We start from the raw sequence: 23468 nt of genomic DNA, 5'->3' as shown, positions 1-23468 counted from the left end.
AATTAACCAACAAGTAAAAACAGAGTCTTGATAAACGAATTTCCTTTGACAGCTTTGTGCTAGCCAGCGGTGTGTGTGCACAGGTGTGCGTGTGTGCACGTGTGTGTGTACACAAAGAGCTTAGCAGAAATTCTCTTAAGATTGGAAGAAAACACATCCAAGAAAATGTCACTAGTCTTGACATTCATCAGAATTTCAAACATTACGTCAACCAGTAGTAGAAAAAGGCAAGCCACCGACTAGGAAAACATTTATATTTCAATTTCAGAGGAACACTGAAGGTGGGTTGTGAGTCGGGCTCACAGATCCTCTCTCCGGGGCTCAGTTCATTGGTCTGTAAGAGGAAGGCACCTGAGGAGCTACCCTGTAAACACCCTTCATGTCTCTTGCTCTGTGAATGCCCACGTTCACGTGCAAAGTTGCCTTCATCAATTACACTCATCCCCATACGTGCCCGTATCAAGGCTCACAGGTTTTTCTCTGTGCGTAGTGGTTTTGCATTCCCCCGAGGTCACTGCTGGAAAGAGACAGTTGCGTTCCCTCTGCCACGTCACTGCAGGTAGTTCTCATTGTCTGGATGGATACTCCTAAGGTGGGTAAGCAATGCCAGACAGGGTACTGTTCATATCCTGAGCAGATCCTTGCAGCAACTCTGGGAAATAGGCGGGCAGCATGAGGAAACTGAGGCACAGAGGGGCAAGTGCCCATGAGCAAAGCAACATAGAACCCAGGCCTTCCAGCACAGCCAAGCATTTTATACTATCTATCTATTTATTTATTTGTCTATCGATCTATTTATTTTTTTAGACAGAGTCTTTCTCTGTCACCCAGGCTGGAATGCAGTGCCATGATCTCGGCTCAGTGCACCCTCCGCCTTCTGGGTTCAAGTGATTCTCCTGCATCAGCCTCCTGAGTAGCTGAGATTACAGGCTTGCACCACCCTGCCCCAGCTAATTTTTGTATTTTTAGTAGAGACGGGGTTTCATCACGTTGGCCAGACTGGTCTTGAACTCCTGACCTCAAGTGATCCACTGCCTAGGCCTCCCAAAGTGCTGGGATTACAGGCGTGAGCTACCGCTCTGGGCCAAGCACAGCCAAGCATTTTAAAGTCAAAGATCACCTGAGGTTAGGAGTTCAAGACCAGCCTGGCCAACATGGTGAAACCCCATCTCTATTAAAAATATGAAAATTAGCCAGGCATAGTTGCGGGCGCCTGTAATCCCAGCTACTAGAGAGGCTGAGGCAGGAGAATTACTTGAACCTTGGAGGTGGAGTTTCAGCGAGTCGAGATCGTGCCACCGCACTCCAACATGGGCTACAGAGCGAGACTCTGTCTCAAGGTAAAAAAAAAAAAAGTCAAATGCGATCCATTTAAATTCAAGTTATTTATGGAGCACCATCACCATTTATAATTGGCAAAAAGTGCCCGTGGGGAGCAGGAGATTGGCTGGGAAGCGTAGACCTTCTCCTCTCCCTGAAGGTTCTCTATAGAGAAATGGGGATTCTCATGGAAAGCAATATGGGCTACAGAATCTAATGCAGGTGGCTGTGACGGCTGAGGTGGGAGGACTGCTTGAGGCCAGGAGATTGAGACCAGGCTGGGTGACATAACAAGACCCCCGCCTCTACAAAAAAAATATATAAAATGAGTTGGGTGTGGTGGCACGCGACTCAGGAAGCTGAGGCTGGAGGATCACTTGACTTTAAGGCTGCAGTGAGCCATGATCATGCCACTGCACTCCTGGGTGACAGAGTGAGGCCTTGTCTCTTTTTTTTTTTTTTTTGAGACGGAGTCTCGCTCGTCATCCAGGCTGGAGTGCGGTGGTGCGATCTCGGCTCACTGCAAGCTCCACCTCCCGGGTTCACGCCATTCTCCTGCCTCAGCCTCCCAAGTAGCTGAGACTACAGGCGCCCGCCACCACGCCCAGCTAATTTTTTGCACTTTTTAGTAGAGACCAGGTTTCACCATGTTAACCAGGATGGTCTCGATCTCCTGACCTTGTGATCCACCTGCCTCAGCCTCCCAAAGTGCTGGGATTACAGGCGTGAGCCACCGCGCCTGGCTAAGGCCTTGTCTCTTAAAAAAAGAAAAAAAGGGCTGGGCGCGGTGGCTCACGCCTGTAATCCCAGCACTTTGGGAGGCTGAGATGGGTGGATCATGAGGTCAGGAGATCGAGACCATCCTGGCTAACACGGTGAAACTCCGTCTCTACTAAAAAATACAAAAAAAGTAGCCGGGCATGGCGGTGGGCGCCTGTAGTCTCAGCTACTCGAGAGGCTGAGGCAGGAGAATGGCATAAACCCGGGAGGCGGAGCTTGCAGTGAGCCAAGATGCGGCCACTGCACTCCAGTCTGGGCAACAGAGCAATACTCCATCTCAAAAAGAAAAAAGAAAAAAATAAATGCATGTCTTCATTCATTCATTCATTCATTTGTTCACTCAACTAATATGTCTTGATTACCTACTCTAAAATGCTAGGCACCACTGTCACACAGGCAGCTGGTATGATACAGTCTTTGCTGTCAAATTGTTTACCCTTCAAGGGGAGGGACTAGAAAAGAGGCAGGAAATCTACAGTAGAATAAGTGTAACCCAGGGTGCTGGGGCCTGGGAGGTAGGAGGTAGCCCAGTTTGGCTGGAACTTTGAATGCAAGAGGGAAGGGAGTGCTGAGAGAGAAGGCAGCAGAGACGTGAAGTGCAGATGGTGAGAGACCTAAGGAGACCTGCACCAAGGTTCCAGCCTGCATGCTGCAGTAGGCAGCAGAATCGCCCCCAAGGCTGTGACAACACCAGCTCCTGGGCCCCGTCCCCAGAATTTTCGGGTCAGATCTCCGGTGGGGCCTGAGAGTTTGCTTTTGTTTCCTCCTTCTTTTCTTTCTTTCTTTTTTTCCCTCCTTCGCTCCCTCCTTCCCTACCTCCTTCCCTCTCTCCCTCCCTCCCTTTCTTCCTTCCTTCCTTCCTCTCTTCCCTCCCTCCCTCCTTCCTTTCTTCCTTTCCTTTCCTTTCTCTCCTTTCCTTTCTTTCTCTTCCTTCCTTTCTTCCTTCCTCTCTTCCCTCCCTCCCTCCTTCCTTTCTTCCTTTCCTTTCCTTTTTTCCTTCCTTCTTTCCTTTTTTCCTTTCCTCCGTTCCTCCCTTGCTCCCTCCCTCCCTCCCTCCCTTCCTTCTTTCCTTCCTTCCTTTTCTTCCTTCTTTTTTAAGAGATGGGGTCTTGCTCTGTTGCCCAGGCTGGAGTGCAGTGGTGTGATTACAGCTCACTGCAGCCTCAACATCCTGGGCTGAAGTGCTCCTCCTGCCTCAGCCTCCTTAGTTGCTGGGACTAAAGGCAAATGCCACCATGTTCCACTCAATTTTCTGTGTTTTTTTTGTAGAGATAGAGTCTTGCTATGTTGTCTGGGCTTGTCTTGGACTCCTGGCCTCAAGGGATCCTCCCACCTTGGCCTCCCAGAGTGCTGGGATTACAGGCATGAGCCTCGGCCCCCAGCCCTAATTTTGCATTTCCAGCTGATTTCTAGGTGATGCTGATGCTGCTGGTTTGAGGAAATGGGACTTGATCCAGAAGATGTCAGGGAGCCACTGGAAGACTCGCCTGGGGGTAGAAGAAGTGATACGTTTCGACTGCCTACAGCAGTTCCAGAGGGGACTATCTAAGAAGCTATGTCTCGGACTAGACCAAATGAAAAGCCCCAGCTAGTCTCGGGCTGAGATGGCCAGGAGTTGGATATAGCGACTTGTGGTACTGAGCCTAGAGGACTTGAAGAAAGGGGACACAGAGGGTGGGAGGCAGGGCCCAGCACACTCCCTATACCACCTTCCTAGGATACCCACAGCCTCTGGCCCAGGCAGCAAGATCCCAGAGGCTGAGCCTAGGGCAGTCCCACTCCTGGGCCCCATGGCTGTGCCAGATCACCCTTTTAGGCAATTACTCCAAGAGTGGCTGTGAAAAGAGCACTTGACTCCCAGACTTCTTTGTTTAATCTTCTGAATAAGTCACATTTGAATGGTGCACTTATTAACAGTGACATAATAAAGGCTGTCCTAGTTAGATACTAGCTTAATCAAAAATGGCTCCGAGGACTCCACTCCTCCTGCTAATGTGGAACAAAGTAAAGATGGTTTGATCCCAGAGCTTCCCCATGTGGCTCTAAGCAGTTGCATTTGGCTTTGGGTGTTTCAGGGGAAGGTTTTGTTTTTGGTTTTTGTTTGTTTGTTTGTTTTGGGTTTTTTTCAGACTGAGTCTCGCTCTGTCACCCAGGCTGGAGTGCAATGGCGCAATCTCGGGTCACTGCAACCTCTGCCTCCTGGGTTCAAGCGATTCTCCTGCCTCAGCCTTATGAGTAGTTGGGATTACAGGCACCCACCACCACACCTGACTAATTTTTGTATTTTTAGTAGAGACGGGGTTTTGCCATGTTGGTCAGGCTGGTCTCAAACTCCTGACCTCAGGTGATCCACCCACCTCGGCCTCCCAAAGGGCTGGGATTACAGGCATGAGCCACTGCACCCGGCCTCAGGGGAAGGTTTTTAAAGCCACTCAGGAAGCACTTGGGTGAACCTGAGGGCTGGGATGTTAAGGCAGCAATGTCTGCCTTCTGTGGTCCTGTGGCCCCCCACCCTCCCCATCTGTCTACCCCAGCATCTTTAACACCCTTGTGATGCCTGTCATGCGCGTCTGTGTGAAGAGACCACCAAACAGGCTTTGTGTGAGCAACATGGCTGTTTATTTCACCTGGGTGCAGGCGGGCTGAATCCGAAAAGAGAGTCCGCGAAGGGAGATAAAGGTGGGGCCGTTTTATAGGATTTGGGTAGGTAAAGGAAAATTACAGTCAAAGGGGGTTGTTCTCTGGTGGGCAGGAGTGGGGGTCACAAGGTGCTCAGTGGGGGAGATTTTTGAGCCAGGATGAGCCAGGAAAAGGAATTTCACAAGATAATGTCATCGCTTAAGGCAAGGTCCGGCCATTTTCACTTCTTTTGTGGTGGAATATCATCAGTTAAGCCGAGGCAGGGCATTTGCACTTCTTTTGTGATTCTTTAGTTACTTCAGGCCATCTGGGCTTATGCAAGTCCCAGGGGATGCGATGGCTTGGCTTGGGCCCTGAGGCCTGACAATGCCCTCACCTCCAGACTTAGTCTGGGGCAGACTGCTATAAACTTGACCTTCCTTACCTTTCTGTCTGGAGCCTTTATTCCTCTATAGTCCCTCCCTCAAGCTTCTGCCCAGTGGGACCATGAAAGACCAGCAGGAATGCCTGGATGGCATCATTTCAGGACAACATGGTCAGAACTTTCCCTTTCCTTTCCCTTCCCTTTCCCCTTTCCCCTTTCCGAGACAAGGTCTCGCTATGTCGCCCAAACTGGGGTCCAGTGGCGCAATCATAGCTCGCTGCAGCCTTGACCTCCTGGGCTCAAGAAATCCTCCCATCTAGGCCTCTCAGGTAGTTGGGATTACAGGCATGCATCACCACGCCCAGCTAATTTTTTTAAAAAGTTTTTTGTAGAAATAGCGGTCTCCCTATGCTGCCCAGGCTGGTCTGGAACTCCTGACCTGAAGCAGTTCTCTTGCCTCTGCCTCCCAAAGTGCTGAGGCGACAGGTGTGAGCCCCTGTGCTTGAGCCTGTGGTTAAAATTTAATGAGGGCTTTCACTCTGAAGGTGACCACTTCCTGACTCCCTGCCCAGGCAGGAAGCAGACATCCAGTCTTCTTTCCCTCTGGGAGCTTAGTGGCACTCCCAGCACAGTGTGGTACCTTTGTTAGGAAATGGCTGGGTTTCATCTTTCCCAGCTCCACCTGCGTGCGGAACTTTTCCAAGTGAAAGCTCCTGCCACAGAGCTGATTAGATTGACTTGATTTAGAATGGCAAACCGAATTAGGCTGCTCATGGCTCCCCCTGGCTCTGGGATGGACACTTGTTAAGTGGGCCCCGGTTGCTTTCCGTCAGCTGCTTTTTAAGAAGTCAATCTGATGTTGCTTTCTGTTCAGCCACGTGTCCTGAATTAGAGAACACTTGGCATGGCTCTCCAGCTGCCAGGCTGTCCTTCTACTCACTCATCAAAGCTCCGCCGCTTCCCAGACCCACTCCTTCTGTGCAAGGAGTCCTGTCACCCAACCGGAATCCTTCTAAACTGCTTCCCAAAGTGCTGTGGGTGCAAACAGCAGCAGAATCAGAGCTCCTATAACCAGGCGGCTCCGGGCAGAAGGAATTGGTGTTCCACGGACATTGCTAGCTTAATTAATGGACTCTATGTTGTAATTTATTATCAAACAGCAATTAAACAGAGATAAAATAGGCACTGAGGAGGGTAATTTCCTGTCTTGCAACATGTGTTTGTCAACAAGATGTAAACGGTTCCCGGCCACTTGGAGAGTCTTGCTTGCTCGGAAATGTCTGTCGCCTCAGTTTTGGCTGGTTACTAATTAGAATTAGACAAACATCCGCTTCTTTTTGGAAGCCTGAGTTTTATTTAAAAATAGAATGTCAAGGCCGGGCGCATTGACTCACGCCTGTAATCCCAGCACTTTGGGAGGCCGAGGCGGGTGGATCACTTCCGGTCAGCAGTTCGAGACCAGCCTGGCCAACATGGTGAAACCTCGTCTCTACTAAAAATACAAAAATGAGCTGGGCGTGGTGGCGGGCACCTGTAATCCCAGCTACTCCGGGAGGCTGAGACAGGAGAATCGCTTGAACTCAGGAGGTGGAGGTTGCAGCGAGCCAAGACCATGCCACTGCACTTCAGCCTGGGCAACAGAGCGAGACTCCGTCTCAAAAAAAAAAAAAATAAAAAGTCAAGGATGCAGTAGCAGCCTTAGTGTTGGCTTAAACCCATTTGGAGTGGAAGTTCTTGCCTAAGGAGGCCCACAGACCCCCAGTTCTACCAGGCTGTTGCCCTCCTGCGCCCAGGCCCCAAGCTGGAGCAACCACAATGAAAGCAGGACACTTTGGCTGCCTTGCACAGATAGCGCCCTCCTCTGCCAGGCCCTTCTTGCTGCACCTCTCCAGACAGCTGGTCAACCTTCTCCAGCCACAGCTTCTGATTTCTCCAGAAAGGCAAAGGTGCTATCAGGAAGAAAGAGGGGGCTGGGGGGCAGCACTGTGGCATCTTTCTTAGCCCTTAACTCCCCCAGTGGCTCTGCATCTGCACTATCGGGTCCCTGCAGCTGACCTGCAGCCCAGAGTTTGACAGTGCAGCATACAGTGGACTCTGGCCCCAGAGCCGGGTGTTCCAGCCCCTGCCTAGGGAGAGCTCGAAACGCTCTGGCCAGGGCTGGGCTGAGATAAAGAACAACAATGCTGGCAATAAGATCCATATCTGTTTTTGGTGACATATTTAATCCTTCCAACTACTCTGTCTGGTAAACAGTAACCTCCTCCCATCCCCCTGACTTTTTTTATTTGAGATAGGGTCTTGTTCTGTCACCCAGGCTGGAGTACAGTGATGCGATCATAGCTCACTGCAGCCTCAAACTCCTGGGTTCAAGCAATCCTCCTGCTTCAGCTCCCAGAGTAACTGGGACTGCTGGTATGAACCACCATGCCCAGCTAATTTTTCCATTTTTTTGTAGAGATGGGGGTCTCACTCTGTTGCCCAAGCTGGTCTCGAACTCCCGACCTCAAGCTATCCTTCCACCTTGGCCTCCCAGAGTGCTAGGATTATGGATGTGAGCCACCTTGCCTGGCTGGCACCACCTGCTTTTTTTTTTTTTATTATTATTATTAATGAGAACATGGAGATTCAGATAGGGCAATGCCAGTTGTCAAACGAATGTCCCATACCTCTTGGTCTTGGGTGCTCTGCTCTGCATCCGGTGAATTCTGGAGAGCACCTCATATCCTTGAGCCCTTCAGTGTTCTCCAGACCACAGCAAAACACAGTGGAAAGATTCATAGCAAGCAGAGAGGAATGGAACATGAAAGCCCAGGTGCAGAGGCTGGAATCACGAGGCACATTTCAGGAAAGAATCACGCAGTTGGCAGAAGCAGGTGGTTCAGGACGGCCCAAAAGGGACAGAGTATAGAGATCCTCCAGTGCTGGGATCAAGGGCTGGGGCTTCCACTCAGCATCTCACGTGTGGTCCACTGACCCAGTGAACCCTCTGGGGGCTTACTGTAACTGCCTTTTCCAGAGTCCAACCCCAGACCTAGTGGAGGTAGGGCCTGGGATTCCACATGGTAACAAGCATTGGCGGATGCTTTTCTTTTTCAACCTACAGCTATTTATCGAGCATCTATTTTGAGGGCTTGTTTGGGAGTTCTAGCAAGGCAGCGCAGATACTCATATACCCTTGACCAAAGACTGGTCTTCTTCTATTGGGGATGGTCATCCTCTTCGACCAGGCATGCAGTTTCAGGAGAGATGCAGCCAAATCAGCTGAATTAACCCTGGCCATCAACGGAGTGACAGATGTTGCAGCCAGATCACCCTCACATCCAGCCGAGCATGTATTTTGGATAAGGCTATGTGTTAGGCCGTATAGGTGGTGATCATATGTTCCTGTCTGCCCAGGACAGGCCCTGTTTAGGCCTAGTGTCCCAGCCTAATTTCTTTTTTTAAAAATTTATAACGCTATCTTAGTTTTTATATAATTAAGTTTCTTGGGTTTTTTGTTTTTTTGTTTTTTTGTTTTTAAAACTCTTTTTTTTTTTTTTTTTTGAGACAGAGTCTCACTCCGTCACCCAGGCTGCAGTGCAGTGGCACGATCTTGGCTCACTGCAACCTCTGCCTCCTGCGTTCAAGCGATTCTCCTGCCTCAGCCTCCTGAGTAGCTGGGATTACAGGCACCTGCCCCCACACCTGGCTAATTTTTATATTTTTAGTAGAGACAGAGTTTCAGCATGTTAGCCAGGCTGGTCTTGAACTCCTGACCTCGGGTGATCCGCCCGCCTCGGCCTCCCAAAGTTCTGGGATTACAGGCGTGAGCCATCGTGCCCGGCCTGTTTACACTTTATAATGTATAGTTTTGCAGGTTTTGGCAGGCACATATGATCACACCATAATCAAGATATAGAGTAATTCAATATTCCCCTGAACCTCTGTGTAGTTCACTCCTCCCTCTGCCCACATATACTTTTTTGAAAGATTTCTTTTGTTTAGAGATAGCATCTCACTACCTCACTCTGTCACCCAGGCTGGAGCACAGTGGTGCCGTCAGAGCTCACTGTGGCCTTGAACTCCTGGGCTCAAGCAATCCTGCTGCCTTAGCCTCCTGAGCAGCTGGGACTACAGTCACATACCACCATGAGAGGCTATTTTTTTTTTTAATTTTTGTAGAGATGGGGATCTCACTGTGTTGTCCAGGCTGGTCCCAAACTCCTGGGCTCAAGTGATCCACCCATCGATGCCTCCCAAAGTGCTGGGATTATAGGTGTAAGCCAATGGACCCAGCTTTCCATGTACTTTTATACAAATCACAATCACTTTTGAGAACCGTAGTTGAGGACGTGTTCGTAGAAGTTGCCTGTGCACCTGCACATGTTCAAACCCAACACGTTCCTGCAAATTCTGATGCGGTTTTGTCCCCGAGTTGAGACTCACTGCCCCTCCACAGCCCATACCATGGACAAGGTATGACTAACAGGGTTTGCAAGAAATGGCCCTGGAGATTTCAGCAGGCACTCTTTGAAACAACTATGGCTGTAGTGAGATGTTCATAAGGCGAGGTGTGCACTGTGGGAAGGAACTGAGGGTAGCAGTCCCTGTTGGAATGTGTGAAGCTCTGTTCCCAGGACCTTTCTGATTCAGTAGCCTCAGGGAAGGGTATTAGCGACCTCTCCTCTGTGTGTCCTCCCTGTCAATACATTTTCCTCCTCCTCTCCGTCCTTTTCCAAGAGACTCACATTTCTCCTCTCAGTTAATTCATCACCAGAATGACAGATGAGATTCTTTTATCCCATAATTAAATTCAATCTGATCTTGGACTCATTCTCTGATGGCTTCATCTTTTAAGCGATACATCATCCAAACACCTTGTCATTATGATGCATTGTGCCAATAAGGCACCCGTGCCCTGCTGGCGTGACGGGGCTCCAGCGAGCTATTAGCATGTAGGAGGCACCCCGGTCGTCGTCGGAAAACGCAGAAGTGAATGACACGCAGCAGCCTCTTGGCTTCCAGATGCTATCATGTAAGTGTCGGAGCTCAGGCAACGCGGCCTTTGAGAGCACATTGAAGTTTCGCCCAAGAAAAGATGACTTTGGTGCAGAAAACAGGCCTGAGATTCTGGGAATATGCCTCTCCCATTTGATAAGAAGCAAACTCAGTCATCCCTTTCCATCCACGAGGACCCAATACCTAGAAATCACCATAGGGGTCAAATCAGGGCATCTGTAGACCTTGTGGAAAACAGAGTTGAGGGACTGAAGGCAGATACTTTTTTTAAAATTAATTAATTATATATTTCATGACAGGGTCTTGCTCTGTCACCCAGGCTGGAGTGCAGTGGTGCAGTCATAGCTCACTACAACCTCAGTCTCCCAGACTACAGATGCACGCCACCATGCCTAGCTAATTTTTTTGTATTATTTGTACAGACGGGGTCTTGCTATGTTGCCCAGGCTGGTCTCGAACTCCTAGGCTCAAGAGATTCTCCCGCTTCAGCCTCCCCAAGTGCTGGGGGTATAGGTGTGAGCCACCACACCTGACCCAGATACTTTTGATGCTGAGAAAACCTGCTGCACACACAAATGGGAGATGAGACAGAAAATAGGAGAGGAAATGCTGATGGTGTTCAGTGGATCTGAAATTCAACACCACAGAGGTTCTGAACCACTTATTTTCATTTTCCATTTTCAATCTCTTATGCCATATTTTTTTAAAATCCCTCCTTTTGCATTCCAATGCAACACTTACAAATTCGTCCTACCTCATTGCATGCAGACAGTGAATATTAACAGCCTTTTTTGTTATTGTTGTTGCTCTTCTGACTCATCTTCTCTCAAAATATTCAAAATGTTTCTGATTTTATTACTTCGGGTTGTTAGTTCCCGCCTCCCAGGCCCCACCTCCATCAGCCTGTGTGTACACCCCTGGCAGCCACCCTCTTTGCAGACCTCCATGCAACGCAGTTTTACATGCTTTCTGCTTGCTGAGATTTTCCCGAGGCTTTGGGGGACCCAAGCCTCTTTCTCTGCCATCTGCTTTGCCTCTCTTTTCTATTTCCAACCCCCAATTCCGTTTTTCTGATTATCGCTGAGAAGTGGTCCACGTACAGAAAACAGGAAGGCTTGAGTTCCTAAATATTTCCTGCTGATATATCACCTAAGTTTATGAAATATTCTAAATATTCTGTTGTATCATTTCAATAATATTCACAACATCTTCATCAGGAGTAGATTCCGTCTCAAGAGACCACTGTCTTTGCTTATCCGTTAAGAAACAACTCTGGTCAGGTGCGGTGGCTCATGCCTGCAATCCCAGCACTTTGGGAGGCGGAGGCGGGCAGACCAAGAGGTCAGGAGATCGAGACCACGGTGAAACCCCGTCTCTACTAAAAATACAAAAACTTAGCTGGGCGCGGTGGCGGGCGCCTGTAGTCCCAGCTACTCGGGAGGCTGAGGCAGGAGAATGACGTGAACCCGGGAGGCGGAGGTTGCAGTGAGGAGCGATCGCATCACTGCACTCCAGCCTGGGTGACAGAGCAAGACTCTGTCTCAAAAAAAAAAAAAAAAAGAAACAACTTTATATCTAGTCCTGTTTCATCATAAGATTGCAGCGATTCCAGCCTGTCAGTGTGCAGAAGTAAAGGCACATGTACACGCACACCTCTTTTCATCGCGTTTCACTTTATGGGACTTTGTAGATATTGCATGTTTTCACAGATTGAAAGGTTGTGGCAACATGACATCGAGCAAGGCTGTGGGTGCCATTTTTCCAACAGCACCTGCTCGCTCCAGTCGCTGTGTCACATTTTGGTAATTGTTGCAATATTTCAAGCTTTTTCATTAGTATTATATCTGTTATGGTGGTTTGTGATCAGTATCTTTGATGTTACTATTGTAATTATTTGGGACACTATGAGCTGCACCCATACAGGACCGCGAACGTGAACCATAAATGTGTGTGTTTGACGGCTCCTCTGTCGGGCCATTCTCCTATCTCTCTCCCTCTTCTCGAGCCTCTCTATTCCCTGAGACACAGCAGTGTTGAAATTCGACCAATTAACAGCCCTATAATGGCCTCTACGTGTTCAAGGGAAAGGCAGTGTTGCAGGTCTGTCACTTGAAGTCAAAAGCTAAAAACGGTGAAGATTAGGGAGGAGGCTGGGCGCAGTGGCTCACGCCTGCAATCCCAGCACTATGGGAGGCCGATGCGGATAGATCACGAGGTCAGGAGATCAAGACCATCCTCGCTAACATGGTGAAACCCCATCTCTACTAAAAATATATATATATAAAAAAGATTAGGGAGGAAGACATGTCACAAGCCAAATAAGGCTGAAAGCTAGGCCTCTTGTGCCAAATAATTTGCCAAGTTACGAATGCAAAGGAAAAGTTACTGAAGAAAATTAAACATGCTACTCCAGTGAACACACGAATGATAAGAAAGCAAAACATGGCCGGGCGCGGTGGCTCAAGCCTGTAATCCCAGCACTTTGGGAGGCCGAGGCGGGTGGATCACGAGGTCAGGAGATCGAGACTATCCTGGCTAACATGGTGAAACCCCGTCTCTACTAAAAATACAAAAAACTAGCCGGGCGTGGTGGCGGGCGCCTGTAGTCTCAGCTACTTGGGAGGCTGAGGCGGGAGAATGGCGTGAACCCGGGAGGCGGAGCTTGCAGTGAGCCGAGATCACGCCACTGCACTCCAGCCTGGGAGACACAGCGAGACTCCGTCTAAAAAAAAAAAAAAAAAAAAAAAGAAAGCAAAACAGCCTCTGTGTTCACAGGGAGTCATTTTAGTGGTACGGTTAGACCATACCCAGCCACAACATTCCCTTAAGCCAAAAGCCTAATCCAGAACAAGGGCCTCGCTCTCTTTAATTCTATGAAGGCTAAAAGAGGTTGAGGAAGTCGCAGAAGAAAAGTTTGAAGGTAGCAGATGTTGGCTCATGAGGCTTAAGCAGCAGTCTCTGTAACATAAAGGTGCAAGGCGAAGCGGTGAGTGCTGGTGGAGAAACTGCAGCCAGTTCTCTGGAAGATCTAGCTAAGATCATTGCTGAAGGCGTCTGCATTCAACAACAGATTTTCAACGTAGACAGAACAGCCTTCTATTGGAAGAAGGTACCATCTAGGACTTTCCCACCTAGAGAGGAGAGAGTCCCGTACCTCACTTGAAAGCCTCAAAGGACAGCCTGACTCTTGTGAGAGGCGAATGCAGCTGGTGACTTTAAGTTGAAGCCAAAACTCATTTACCATTTTGAAGATCCTAGGGCCCTTAAGAATGTTGCTGAATCTACTCTGCCTGTGCCCTAGAAATGGAACAACAAAGCTTGGATATCAGTGCATCTGTTTACAGCATGGTTTACTGAATATCTTTTTTTTTTTTTTTTTTTTTTTGAGATGGAGTCTCACTCTGTCGCCAGGCTGGAGTGTGTGGTGCAATCTCGGCTCACTGCAACCTCCGCCTCCCGGGTTCAAGCGATTCTCCTGCCTCAGCCTCCTGAGTAGCTGGGACTACAGGTGCGCGCCACCACGCCCGACTAATTTTTGTATTTTTAGTAGAGACGGGGTTTCACCAGGTTGGCCAGGATGGTCTTGATCTCTTGACCTCATGATCCGCCCTCTTTGGACTCTCAAAGTGTTGGGATTACAGGCGTGAGCCACCGCACCTGGCCGGTTTACTGATTATCTTAAACCCACTGTCCAGACCCACTTCTCAGGAAAAAATATGATTCCTTTCCCAATATCACTGCCCATTGATAACGGTCACCCAAGAGCTCTGAGGGATATGTACCAAGAGATGAATGTTGTTCTCATGCCTGATAACACAACATCCATTCTGCAGCCCATGGGTCAAGGAGCAATTTTGACCTTCAAGTCGTATTTAAGAAATTCATTTTGTAAGGCTGTCACTGCCATAGATAGTGATTCTTCTCATGGGTCTGGGCAAAGTCCATGGAAAGCTTTTTGGGAAGAATTTACCATTTTAGATACCAGTAAGCATGTTTGTGATTCATGGAAGGCCAAAATAGCAACATGAACAGGAGTGTGGGAGAAGTGGACTCCAACCCTCATGGATGACTTTGAGGGTTTCAAGGCTTCAGTGGAGGAAGGAACTGCAGACGTGGTGGAAACAGCAAGAGAACTAGAACTGAAATGGAGCCTGTAGAGGGGACTGGTTGCTACAATTTCATGATCAAACATGAACAGAAAAATAGTTGTTTCTTAACGGATAAGCAAAGACAGTGGTCTCTTGAGATGGAATCTACTGATGAGGATGTTGTGAATATTGTTGAAATGACACAACAGAATATTTAGAATATTCCATAAACTTAGGTGATATATCAGCAGCAGGGTTTGAGAGGATTGGTTCCAAATTTGAAAGAAATGCTACTGTGGGTAAAACGCTAGTAACCAGCATTGGATGCTACAGCGAGTGATTTCATGGAAGGGAGACAGTCAATTAATGCAGCAAATTTTGTTATTCTCTTATTTTAAGAAATTGCCACAGCCACCCCAACATTCAGCAGCCACCACCCTGCCACCCTGATCAGTCAGCAGCCATCAACATCAAGCCATGACCCTCCATTAGCAAAAAGATTACAGCTTACTGAAGGCTCAGGTGATCCCTAGTATTTTTAGCCACGAAGTATTTTTAAATTAAGCTATGCACATTTTTAAAAGGCATGCTACTGCACACTTAATAGTCTACAGTATAGTGTAAACATAACTTTTTATGCACTGGGAAACCAATGTATTTGTGTGACTTGCTTTTTTGTTGCTATATTCACTATATTGCAGTGGTCTGCAACTGAACCTGCAATATCTCAAGATATGCCTGTATTTTATTTTGCCTAAGGAAGACTCAGGGTTAAGGAGGAATTACTGTACTATTTCTTTCCTGCCAGAATGGATTGATGAGCTATTCTTTCCAGGAAATCACAACGACAGACATAAATTGTTTTCCAGTGGAGATTGTGAATTGAGAGTTTTGTGTCTTCTTAGAAGTTTAGTTGACTTTTCTCCAGGCACAAAAAGTCATTCAGGCAGGTTTTGTGTTCATGTTAGGCTTGAAATAAGGAACTCAGATTGAACAATAGAGTGGCAGCCATGTCACCAGCTGAACCTTTCTCCGTTGCCCAGGGATATTAAATTCCACAGCCAAATAAGTGAAAGTCACTTCTGCTCCTCTTTTTTTATTATTTTCTTTTTTCTCTTTCTTCTCTTCTTTCTTTCTTTCTTCCTTCCTTCCTTCGTTCCTTCCTTCCTTCCTTTTCTTTCTGAAACAGAGTCTCTCTCTGTCACCCAGGCTGGAGTGCAGTATCACAATCAGAGCTCACTGTACCCTCAGCCTCCTGGGTTCAAACAATCCTCCCGCCTCTGCCTCCCAAGTAGCTGGGCCACAGCCACACACCACCATGCTTGGCTGATTTTTAAATTTTTTATAAAGATGGGGTCTCGCTATATTGCCTCGCTGTGTTGACCAGGCTGGTCTCAAACTCCTGGCCTCCCACAATCCTCCTGCCTCAGCCTCCCAAAGTGCTGGGATTTATAGGTGTGAGTCACTGTGCCTGGCCCTTCTTTTTTTTTTTTTTACCAAAGGCACAACAGCATTTCAGAGAGTTTGAAAAACACAAATTTAAATCATCCATGTTCTGCCACCCTGCAACAACTATTATTATTACTGAAGGTTACTTTCAGCTTTTCTGTTTTTCAAAGAAATACGTTGATTTGTTAGGCTGTGTTTGTATCACTGAATTAAAAAGGAAACAACATCACTGTTTCTGAAGGACAAGGAGGGGGACGTAAAGCCTCCTGGTGGAAATGGATTTAGTGCCTTACTCTTTATGCTACGAGGCTCAGCAGAGCCATGCAGAACCTCACAGTAGCCTCATCACTGACTGATTCACAGAGCTTTGATTTCTCCGTGGAAGAGATAATCAATAATCTGTTGAATGATTATTTTCAGTAAGTTCATGGTGATATATATATACACACACATAAAAGAAGTTACATAAACAATTTTATTATATATACACAGTGTATGTATATAAGTACTTTTCAAATTTTTTTATTTTTATTTTATTTATTTTTTTATTTTTGCGACAGCGTCTTACTCTGGCACGCAGGCTGGAGTGCAGTGGCGTGATCTCAGCTCACTGCAACCTCCACCTCCCGGGATCAGGTGATTCTTCTGCCTCAGCCTCTCGAGTAGCTGGGATTACAGGTGCCCGCCACCAGGCCCAGCTAATTTTTGTATTTTTAGCAGAGATGGGGTTTCATCATGTTGGCCAGGCTGGTCTTGAACTCCTGACCGCAGGTGATCCACCCACTTCGGCCTCCCAAAGTGTGTGAGCCACCGCATCCAGCCATAAGTACATATTTGTTACAGTATATACTTAGATATATACCTATATATTTATAGTGTTAGTATTCAGTGGAAGTGGATCATCATAAAATTCTTCATCCTTGTCTTCTTCACACACTGTAAGTATACAGGTATATATTTAAGTGTGTACTATAATATAAATTGTGTGTGTGTGTATATGTGTGTATATATATATGGAGACAGGACCAAAACTGCAATGTGGGATCCCAGATTGGAACCTGGGAAGAAAATCCATATTTGTGGTTTTGATGTGCATGTCCCTTCAATGATAGACTGGATTTTAAAAATGTGGTACATATACATCATGGAATACTTTATAGACATAAAAAATAATGAAATCTTGTCCATTGCAGGGACGTGGATGGAGCTGGAAGCCATTATCCTTAGCAAAGTAACACAGGAACAGAAAACCAAATAACTTCTCTCTTCTAAGTAGGATCTGAATTATGAGAACACTTGGACACATAGAAGGGAACAACACACACAACACACACAATGGGGCCTATTGGAGGATGGAGGGTGGGAGGAGGGAGAGGATCAGGAAAAATATTAAATAACTAATGGGTACTAGGCTTAATACCTGGGTGATGAAATAAGCTGTACAACAAACCCCCATGACACAAGTTTACCTACAGAACAAACCTGCACTTGTACCCCTGAACTTTCTAAAAAGTTCAAAAAAAAATCTATAGGAAAGAAAATAAGTTCTTGGTAAAGCTGGAGCAAGACTCAGTTATTCAATGGTGGGTGAGGTCGGGGAAGCTAATATCCACAGTTGCTTCTAATTATTTTATTTAATCTCTATATTAGTCCGTTTTCATGCTCCTGATAAAGACATACCTGAGATGGGGCAATTTACAAAACAAGGAGGTTTAGTGGACTCACAGTTCCACATGGCTGGGGAGGCCTCACAATCATGGTGGAAGGTGAAAGGGATGTCTCACATGGCAGCAGACAAGAGAAGAGAGCTTGTGCAGGGAAACTCGCCTTTATAAAACCATCAGATCTTGTGAGACTTATTCACTATCTCGAGAACAGCACAGGAAAGACCCGCCTCCATGTTTCAGTTACCTCCCACTTGGTCCCTCCCACAAAACACGGGAATTGTGGGAGCTGCAATTCCAGATGAGATTTGGGTGGGGACAGAACCAAACCGTATCAATCTCCATAAATGCCCTATGATGTAATCTATCATTATCCCCCCCCCTTTTTTTTTGCGATGGAGTCTCACTCTGTCACTCAGGCTGAAGTGCCATTGCACAGTCTCAGCCCACTGCAACCTCTGCCACCCGGGTTCAAGCAATTCTCCTGCCTCAGCCTCCCGAGTAGCTGTGATTACAGATGTGCACCACCATGTTCAGTTAATTTTTGGATTGTTAGTAGAGACGGGATTTCACCATGTTGGCCAGGCTGGTCTCAAACTTCTGACCTCAAGTGATTCGCCCACCTCGGCCTCCCAAAGTGCTGGGATTACAGGTGTGAGCCACCGTGCCCGGCCATTATCCCCATTTGAAAAATGAGGAAGCGGAGTCCCATAGGGCTAAAGTAATTGGTCCAGGACCATAAAATCATTAAGTAGCAGAGCCTGGATTTCCTAAGCAGACCCCAGAGTCCAAGTCCTTAACCATTATACTCTCCTCTCTCTCTAATGACACAGCAAGGCCAGAAATGCTGCTCTAGTTGGCAAGTGAAGAAAGTGAGCTCGTTGAGCTGTGGTACAGAAAGCCAGTGCTTGTTAGCATGTCCACGCTGCACCAGGTTACAGTCCTCCCTTCCCATTTCACATAGACAGACAAAAAAGAAATTCATGTTATCAGCGGTCTGTCCTATTGAGAAATAAAGTCTTTGCTTCCTTAACCAATTCAGCAGTCAGAGGTTTGCTTTGAAGATGTGCTTACGAATATCCTCCTGATCCCCTAGAAGTCGGAGTGGACTAGGCATTCCCTCTCTCGCCCAGCTCTTCCAGCTCCCGTCCTGGTGCCCCACACCAAGAGAGGCCCCAGGTCTCTCCACAGGCCATGTGGGCCAGATCCTGCCTCCATCGGAACTGCCCCGATCTATCCACTCCTAGAACTGTCTCTGTAAGAAAATCAGCCTGAGGTTTTTGTGGCACAAAGATGTATCCCCATTCATTCCAAGTAGCAAATGCATTTTCTGGAAACATAATGCTTGAATCCAGCATGATGAGTCATATCCAGCATGATGAGGTAGAAGGGAGAAGCCAGCGGGGAAGGGCCCTTGGGACCATCCCAGTCCCCAGGAGCTGGCCCTCTCTGCAAAAACCATCTGGTTCCATAGCATGCTTTCTAAGCTCCCATATATATTTTTAAATCAACTATATGGAAGCATAAGGTAAATACAATACAGCGCATCCATTTAAAGTGTGCAATCTGATGAGTTTTGACAGGTGTGTACACCTGCGAAGCTGCCCTTGAAATCAAGATTCAGAGCATTTCCATCTCCCTCAAGGATTTCTCATGCTCCTTTTCTAAACCCAGCTCTCAGGCAGCCACCACCTGTCCACTGTGAGACATTTATTTTCTATATTCAGTTTGGGATTGGGCATTTGGGATTTTCCAAAGGCAGCGTCCTCTGTAAATGTCTAAAGGCCACTGGAGACAGCATCTTCTCAGGGCTGTAAACTCTGTGCCTGGGACTGGGTCCTTGCTCTCAGGATAGCCTGGAGGGGCTCCTGTCCACTGCTGAGCTGCCTCTTTCTTAGCTTGGCCCAGCTTCGTAAACACCCAGGACAGTGAAGGAGAAACTCTGTCAATTTCAAGAATATGCACATGTTCTTGCAGTCATAAGAAACCATTCTTCTGGGCTTTAACCAAGTAATAAATAAATTTACTCCAAAGCAGATCTGAATTAATGGAATATATCTCTCTGTCTCTGTCTCTTGAGTAGAAGCTGGGAAACCTGAACTTTTCTTTTTTGGTGTTTGTTTGTTTTAGAGATAGGATCTTGCTCTGTCACCTAGGCTGGAATGCAGTGGTGCAGTCATAGCTGACTGCAGCCTTAAGTTCCTGGGCTCAAGCCTCAGCCTCCCGAGTAGCTGGGACTACAGGCATGTGCCACCATACCCAGCTAATTTATTTTATTTTATTTTTATAGAGACAATGTTTCACTATGTTACCCAGGCTGGCCTTGAACTCCTATCCTCAAGTGATCCTCCTGCCTCACCCTCCCAAAGTGCTGGGATTGCAGGTGTGAGCCACTGTGCCCAGCCAAGAAACCTACATTTTGCATTAGCCATTGTTTTCTACACTGACTGCTGGATATTAAAATCAGGAGAAAGGCCCTTAATAGGAAAGCAATTGCAAGCCATGTTTTTATTGATAATCTGATGGATTTTGCTGTGTTCTGGAGTCATTCTGCAATTATTTATCTGATTTTTGTTTATCTGGCTATAACCTGCATATTCTAGTTTTATTTCAAGGCTGTTAAATTTGGGTTAATAGTTGTGTGTGTCTCTTAGATCATCTCAAATGGAAAATTCTTTCCCCCTAAATGAGAATTAATTGTATTTGAGCTCAGAGGGTTTTTTCCTAATGCATTAGGGTGTGGATAATGATGTTCACTTCTCCTCTTGAGCCCAGGAGCCAAACCTAGAGTAATCCCATTCACTTCCAAAGACATTTATAGAGCATTTGATTTTTGCAAGATACTTTCGTTGGTCCTTATGTTGGATAAAAATGGGTAGAATGCTGCTAAAAATAACAATAACAAAAACCTATAGCAAAGAAAAACACATTTATAAAATATGAAATTATGTAAGTTGGAAGAATCATATCTGGGTGGGGGCTATATGGAACCAGTGGAGACAGGGTGGGGCTAGGGAGAGAATATCCTGCTTATACAGGGAAGGCAGGCTGGACGGTCGGCTGTTGTTGAGAAACCTCATATCATCTATCAGACTAAGCCAGAAAAGCAAGAGTTATGCCTGAAAAGGTAAGTTGGACCATAGAGTAAAAAGTCACGGTAGAAAGTTTACTCTTAAATTGGTGGACCATGGGAGCAATGCAAACATACAACCAAAGTACTGAACAGTTAGAAGGAAGTGATCAGATCTGGTATCCTAATGCCTTTGAATTTTATCGAGGGGAAGCAGATGTTAAGATACTTTATAAAATTGGATTTTGCAAAGTTGTCAATGGTTAAACTTCAAGAGTAAACAATAAAATAATGGAAATGGAGTGTGATTTTTAAATCTGTAGAGGGGAACAATGAAATATGATAACATTTCAACAAATCATCCAAACACAACTAATCCAAGCAAAGGCAAGTAGAGGAGAAAGAAGGAAACTGAGGAGCCCAGACATACAGAAAGCACAAAGAGAGATGGCAGAAATAAGTAAAAATATATCATTAATTACAATGAATATGAATGGATTTAACTCTCCAGTTAAAAGACAGAGATTGCCACCTTCAATTTTGAAAACTCCAGCTGTATTCCATTTTCAAGGGACACATAAAAACCTCAGGAGAGCACCGGGCACAGTGGCTCACGCCTGTAATCCCAGCACTTTGGGAGGCCGAGGGGGGCAGATTGCCAGACCTCATGAGTTCAAGATCAGCCTGGGCAACACGGTGAAACCTAGTCTCTATTAAAATACAAAAAATTAGCCAGGTGTGGCAGCATGCACCTATAATCCCAGCTACTCAGGAGGCTGAGGCAGGAGAATTGGTTGAACCAGGGAGGTGGAGGTTGTAGTGAGCCAAGATCATGCCACTGCACTGCAGCCTAGGTGACAGAGCAAGACTCCATCTCAAAAACAAAGGCCATGCTCAGTGGCTCATGCCTGTAATACCAGCACCTTGGGAGGCCAAGGCGGGTGGATCACAAGGTCAAGAGATCAAGACCATTCTGGCCAACATGGTGAAACCCCATCTTTACTAAAAGTACAAAAATTAGCCGGGCGTGGTGGCGCGCCTGTAGTCCCAGTTGCTCCGGAGGCTGAGGCAGGAGAATCGCTTGAACCTGGGAGGCAGAGGTTGCAGCGAGCCGAGATTGCAGCGAGCTTGCAGCGCAGCGCAATAGGCAGAGGTTGCAGCGAGCCCCTGCACTCCAGCCTGGGTGACAGAGCGAGACTCCATCTCAAAAAAAAAAAAACCCGCAGGAGAATGAAGTGTTGAATTAAAAAGATGGAAAGGGTTATGTCAGGCAAATTCTAAAGGGCAGAAAGCTGGGGTAACTTCATTAGTATCAAACAAACTAGCCTATAAAACAAAATGCGTTATTAAAGATGAATGCAGCCTGAACACGGTGGGTCATGCCTGTAATCCTAACACTTTGGGAGGCTGAAATGGGAGAATCATTTGAGCCTAGGAGTTTGAGGCCAGCCTGGGGAAAATAGTGAGACCCTGTGTCTATGATTTTTTTTTTTTTTTTAAATAACCAGGTGTTGTAGCATGCACCTGTAGTCCCAGCTACTTGGGAGGCTGAGGCAGGAGGATCACGTGTGCCCAGGAGTTGGAGGCTGCAATGAACTATGATCACTTTACTGCACTGCAGCCTGAGTGACAGAGTGAGACCCCTGTCTCAGAAAAAAAAATAATAAAGTGAAGTGTGTCAGTGTATGATGATAAAAGATTCTGTTTTCCAGTAAGATAGAATAATTCTTGGCCATGCACAGTGGCTCACACCTGTAATCCCAGCAGTTTGGGAGGCCAAGGCGGGCAGATCACTTGAGACGGAGTTCAAGACCAGCCTGGCCAGCATAGTGAAAGTCCATCTCTACTAAAAATACAAAAAATATATTAGCCGGGCGCGGTGGTGCACACCTGTAGTCCCAGCTACTCAGGAGGCTAAGGCATAAGAATCGCTTGAGCCCAGGTGTCAGAGGTTGCAGTGAGCAGAGATCACACCACTGCACTACAGCCTGGACGACATAGTGAGACTCCTTCTCAAAAAAGAAAAAACAAAAAAAGAATCATTCTTAACTTCTTAACTACTTAAATTAACTTGTATGCATTCTCAAATCTGTCTTCTTCTAACCTTCACTGTCACACTTGAGTTCAGACCTTCATCCACCCCTCTACTTCCATCCTCATTGCAGTTCATTCTCCACTCAACAGACAGTGTGGTCAGCCTAAAATTCAGATGGCTCTTAATGCGAAAGCCTCGATTCCTGAGCTTGGTGGACTCCATCTAGTGGAGTATCACCTGCACTAGACCCAGCTCCCTCACCTCTGTACTCCATCATGGTGAAAGCTATGCTTGGATTCTCCAAAACACCACATTTCCTCTGGTCTCCAGGCCTTTAAACAGCTGCTCCCTCTTCCTGGTCTGATCTATTTTTCTCTTACTTGCCTAGTTGGCTGACTCCATCAGGGCTTGACTTCAATGCCTTCTCTGGGAATCCTTCTTTGACCTTCCTCTTTTGGATAGGGCCCCATCCTATTCTGCCTTTATGAACACACTTCGTGTATTTCCTGGCAAGATTCCACATTTTGTTATCATTGCTATCATTGCCTTTTTACTTGCCTGGCTCCAGTGAGTAAGCTGTGAACACCTCGAAAGCAAGCACTGTGTCATTCATTCATGATGTCACAAATGTTTATCAAGCACCTATTATATGCCAGGCATTCTTCTAAGAGCTAGAGATAGAGCAGTGAACAAAAAAGCTAAGCAAACACACCCCTGCCTTCATGCCACTCATTCTAGCCAAGGGAGCCAAACAACAAACTGGGTAAGTAGGGAAAATAGATGGTTTGATAGAAGATAATAGGTGTTTACAGAGAAGTAAAGCAAGGAGAAAGATAGGGAGTAAGTGGTGCATGTGAAATTTTAAATAAGATCAAGGGAAAGTCTCAGCAAGAATATGACATTTGGCCAGGCGCGGTGGCTCACGCCTGTAATCCCAGCCCTTTGGGAGGCCGAGGCGGGCAGATCACCTGAGGTCAGAAGTTCGAGACCAGCCTGGCCAACCTGATGAAACCCTGTCTCTACTAAAAATACAAAAATTAGCTGGATGTGGTGGCGGGTG

General features: G+C 46.7%; 1 protein-coding gene across 4 annotated transcripts in view; it reads left to right on the top strand.

Moving 5' to 3' along the window:
• Window positions 1–23468, top strand: part of GALNT17 (polypeptide N-acetylgalactosaminyltransferase 17) — a 606009-nt gene that overhangs the window by 570081 nt on the left and 12460 nt on the right. The window contains exon 10 of one of the 4 annotated variants that reach the window (XM_071095317.1): window positions 16833–16976. The exons of the other annotated variants lie outside the window; for them this stretch is intronic. Within the exon in view, the coding sequence (XP_070951418.1) occupies window positions 16833–16874 (42 nt within the window). The 3' untranslated portion in view covers window positions 16875–16976. Of the gene's footprint in view, window positions 1–16832; window positions 16977–23468 lie in introns of those variants that run through there. 4 annotated transcript variants of the gene reach the window in all.

Source organism: Macaca nemestrina, chromosome 4 (genome assembly GCF_043159975.1).
Source record: "Macaca nemestrina isolate mMacNem1 chromosome 4, mMacNem.hap1, whole genome shotgun sequence".
Taxonomy (NCBI): domain Eukaryota; kingdom Metazoa; phylum Chordata; class Mammalia; order Primates; family Cercopithecidae; genus Macaca; species Macaca nemestrina.
Note: the sequence above shows the minus strand (reverse complement) of the source record. Positions and strands in the feature narration are given on the sequence as shown.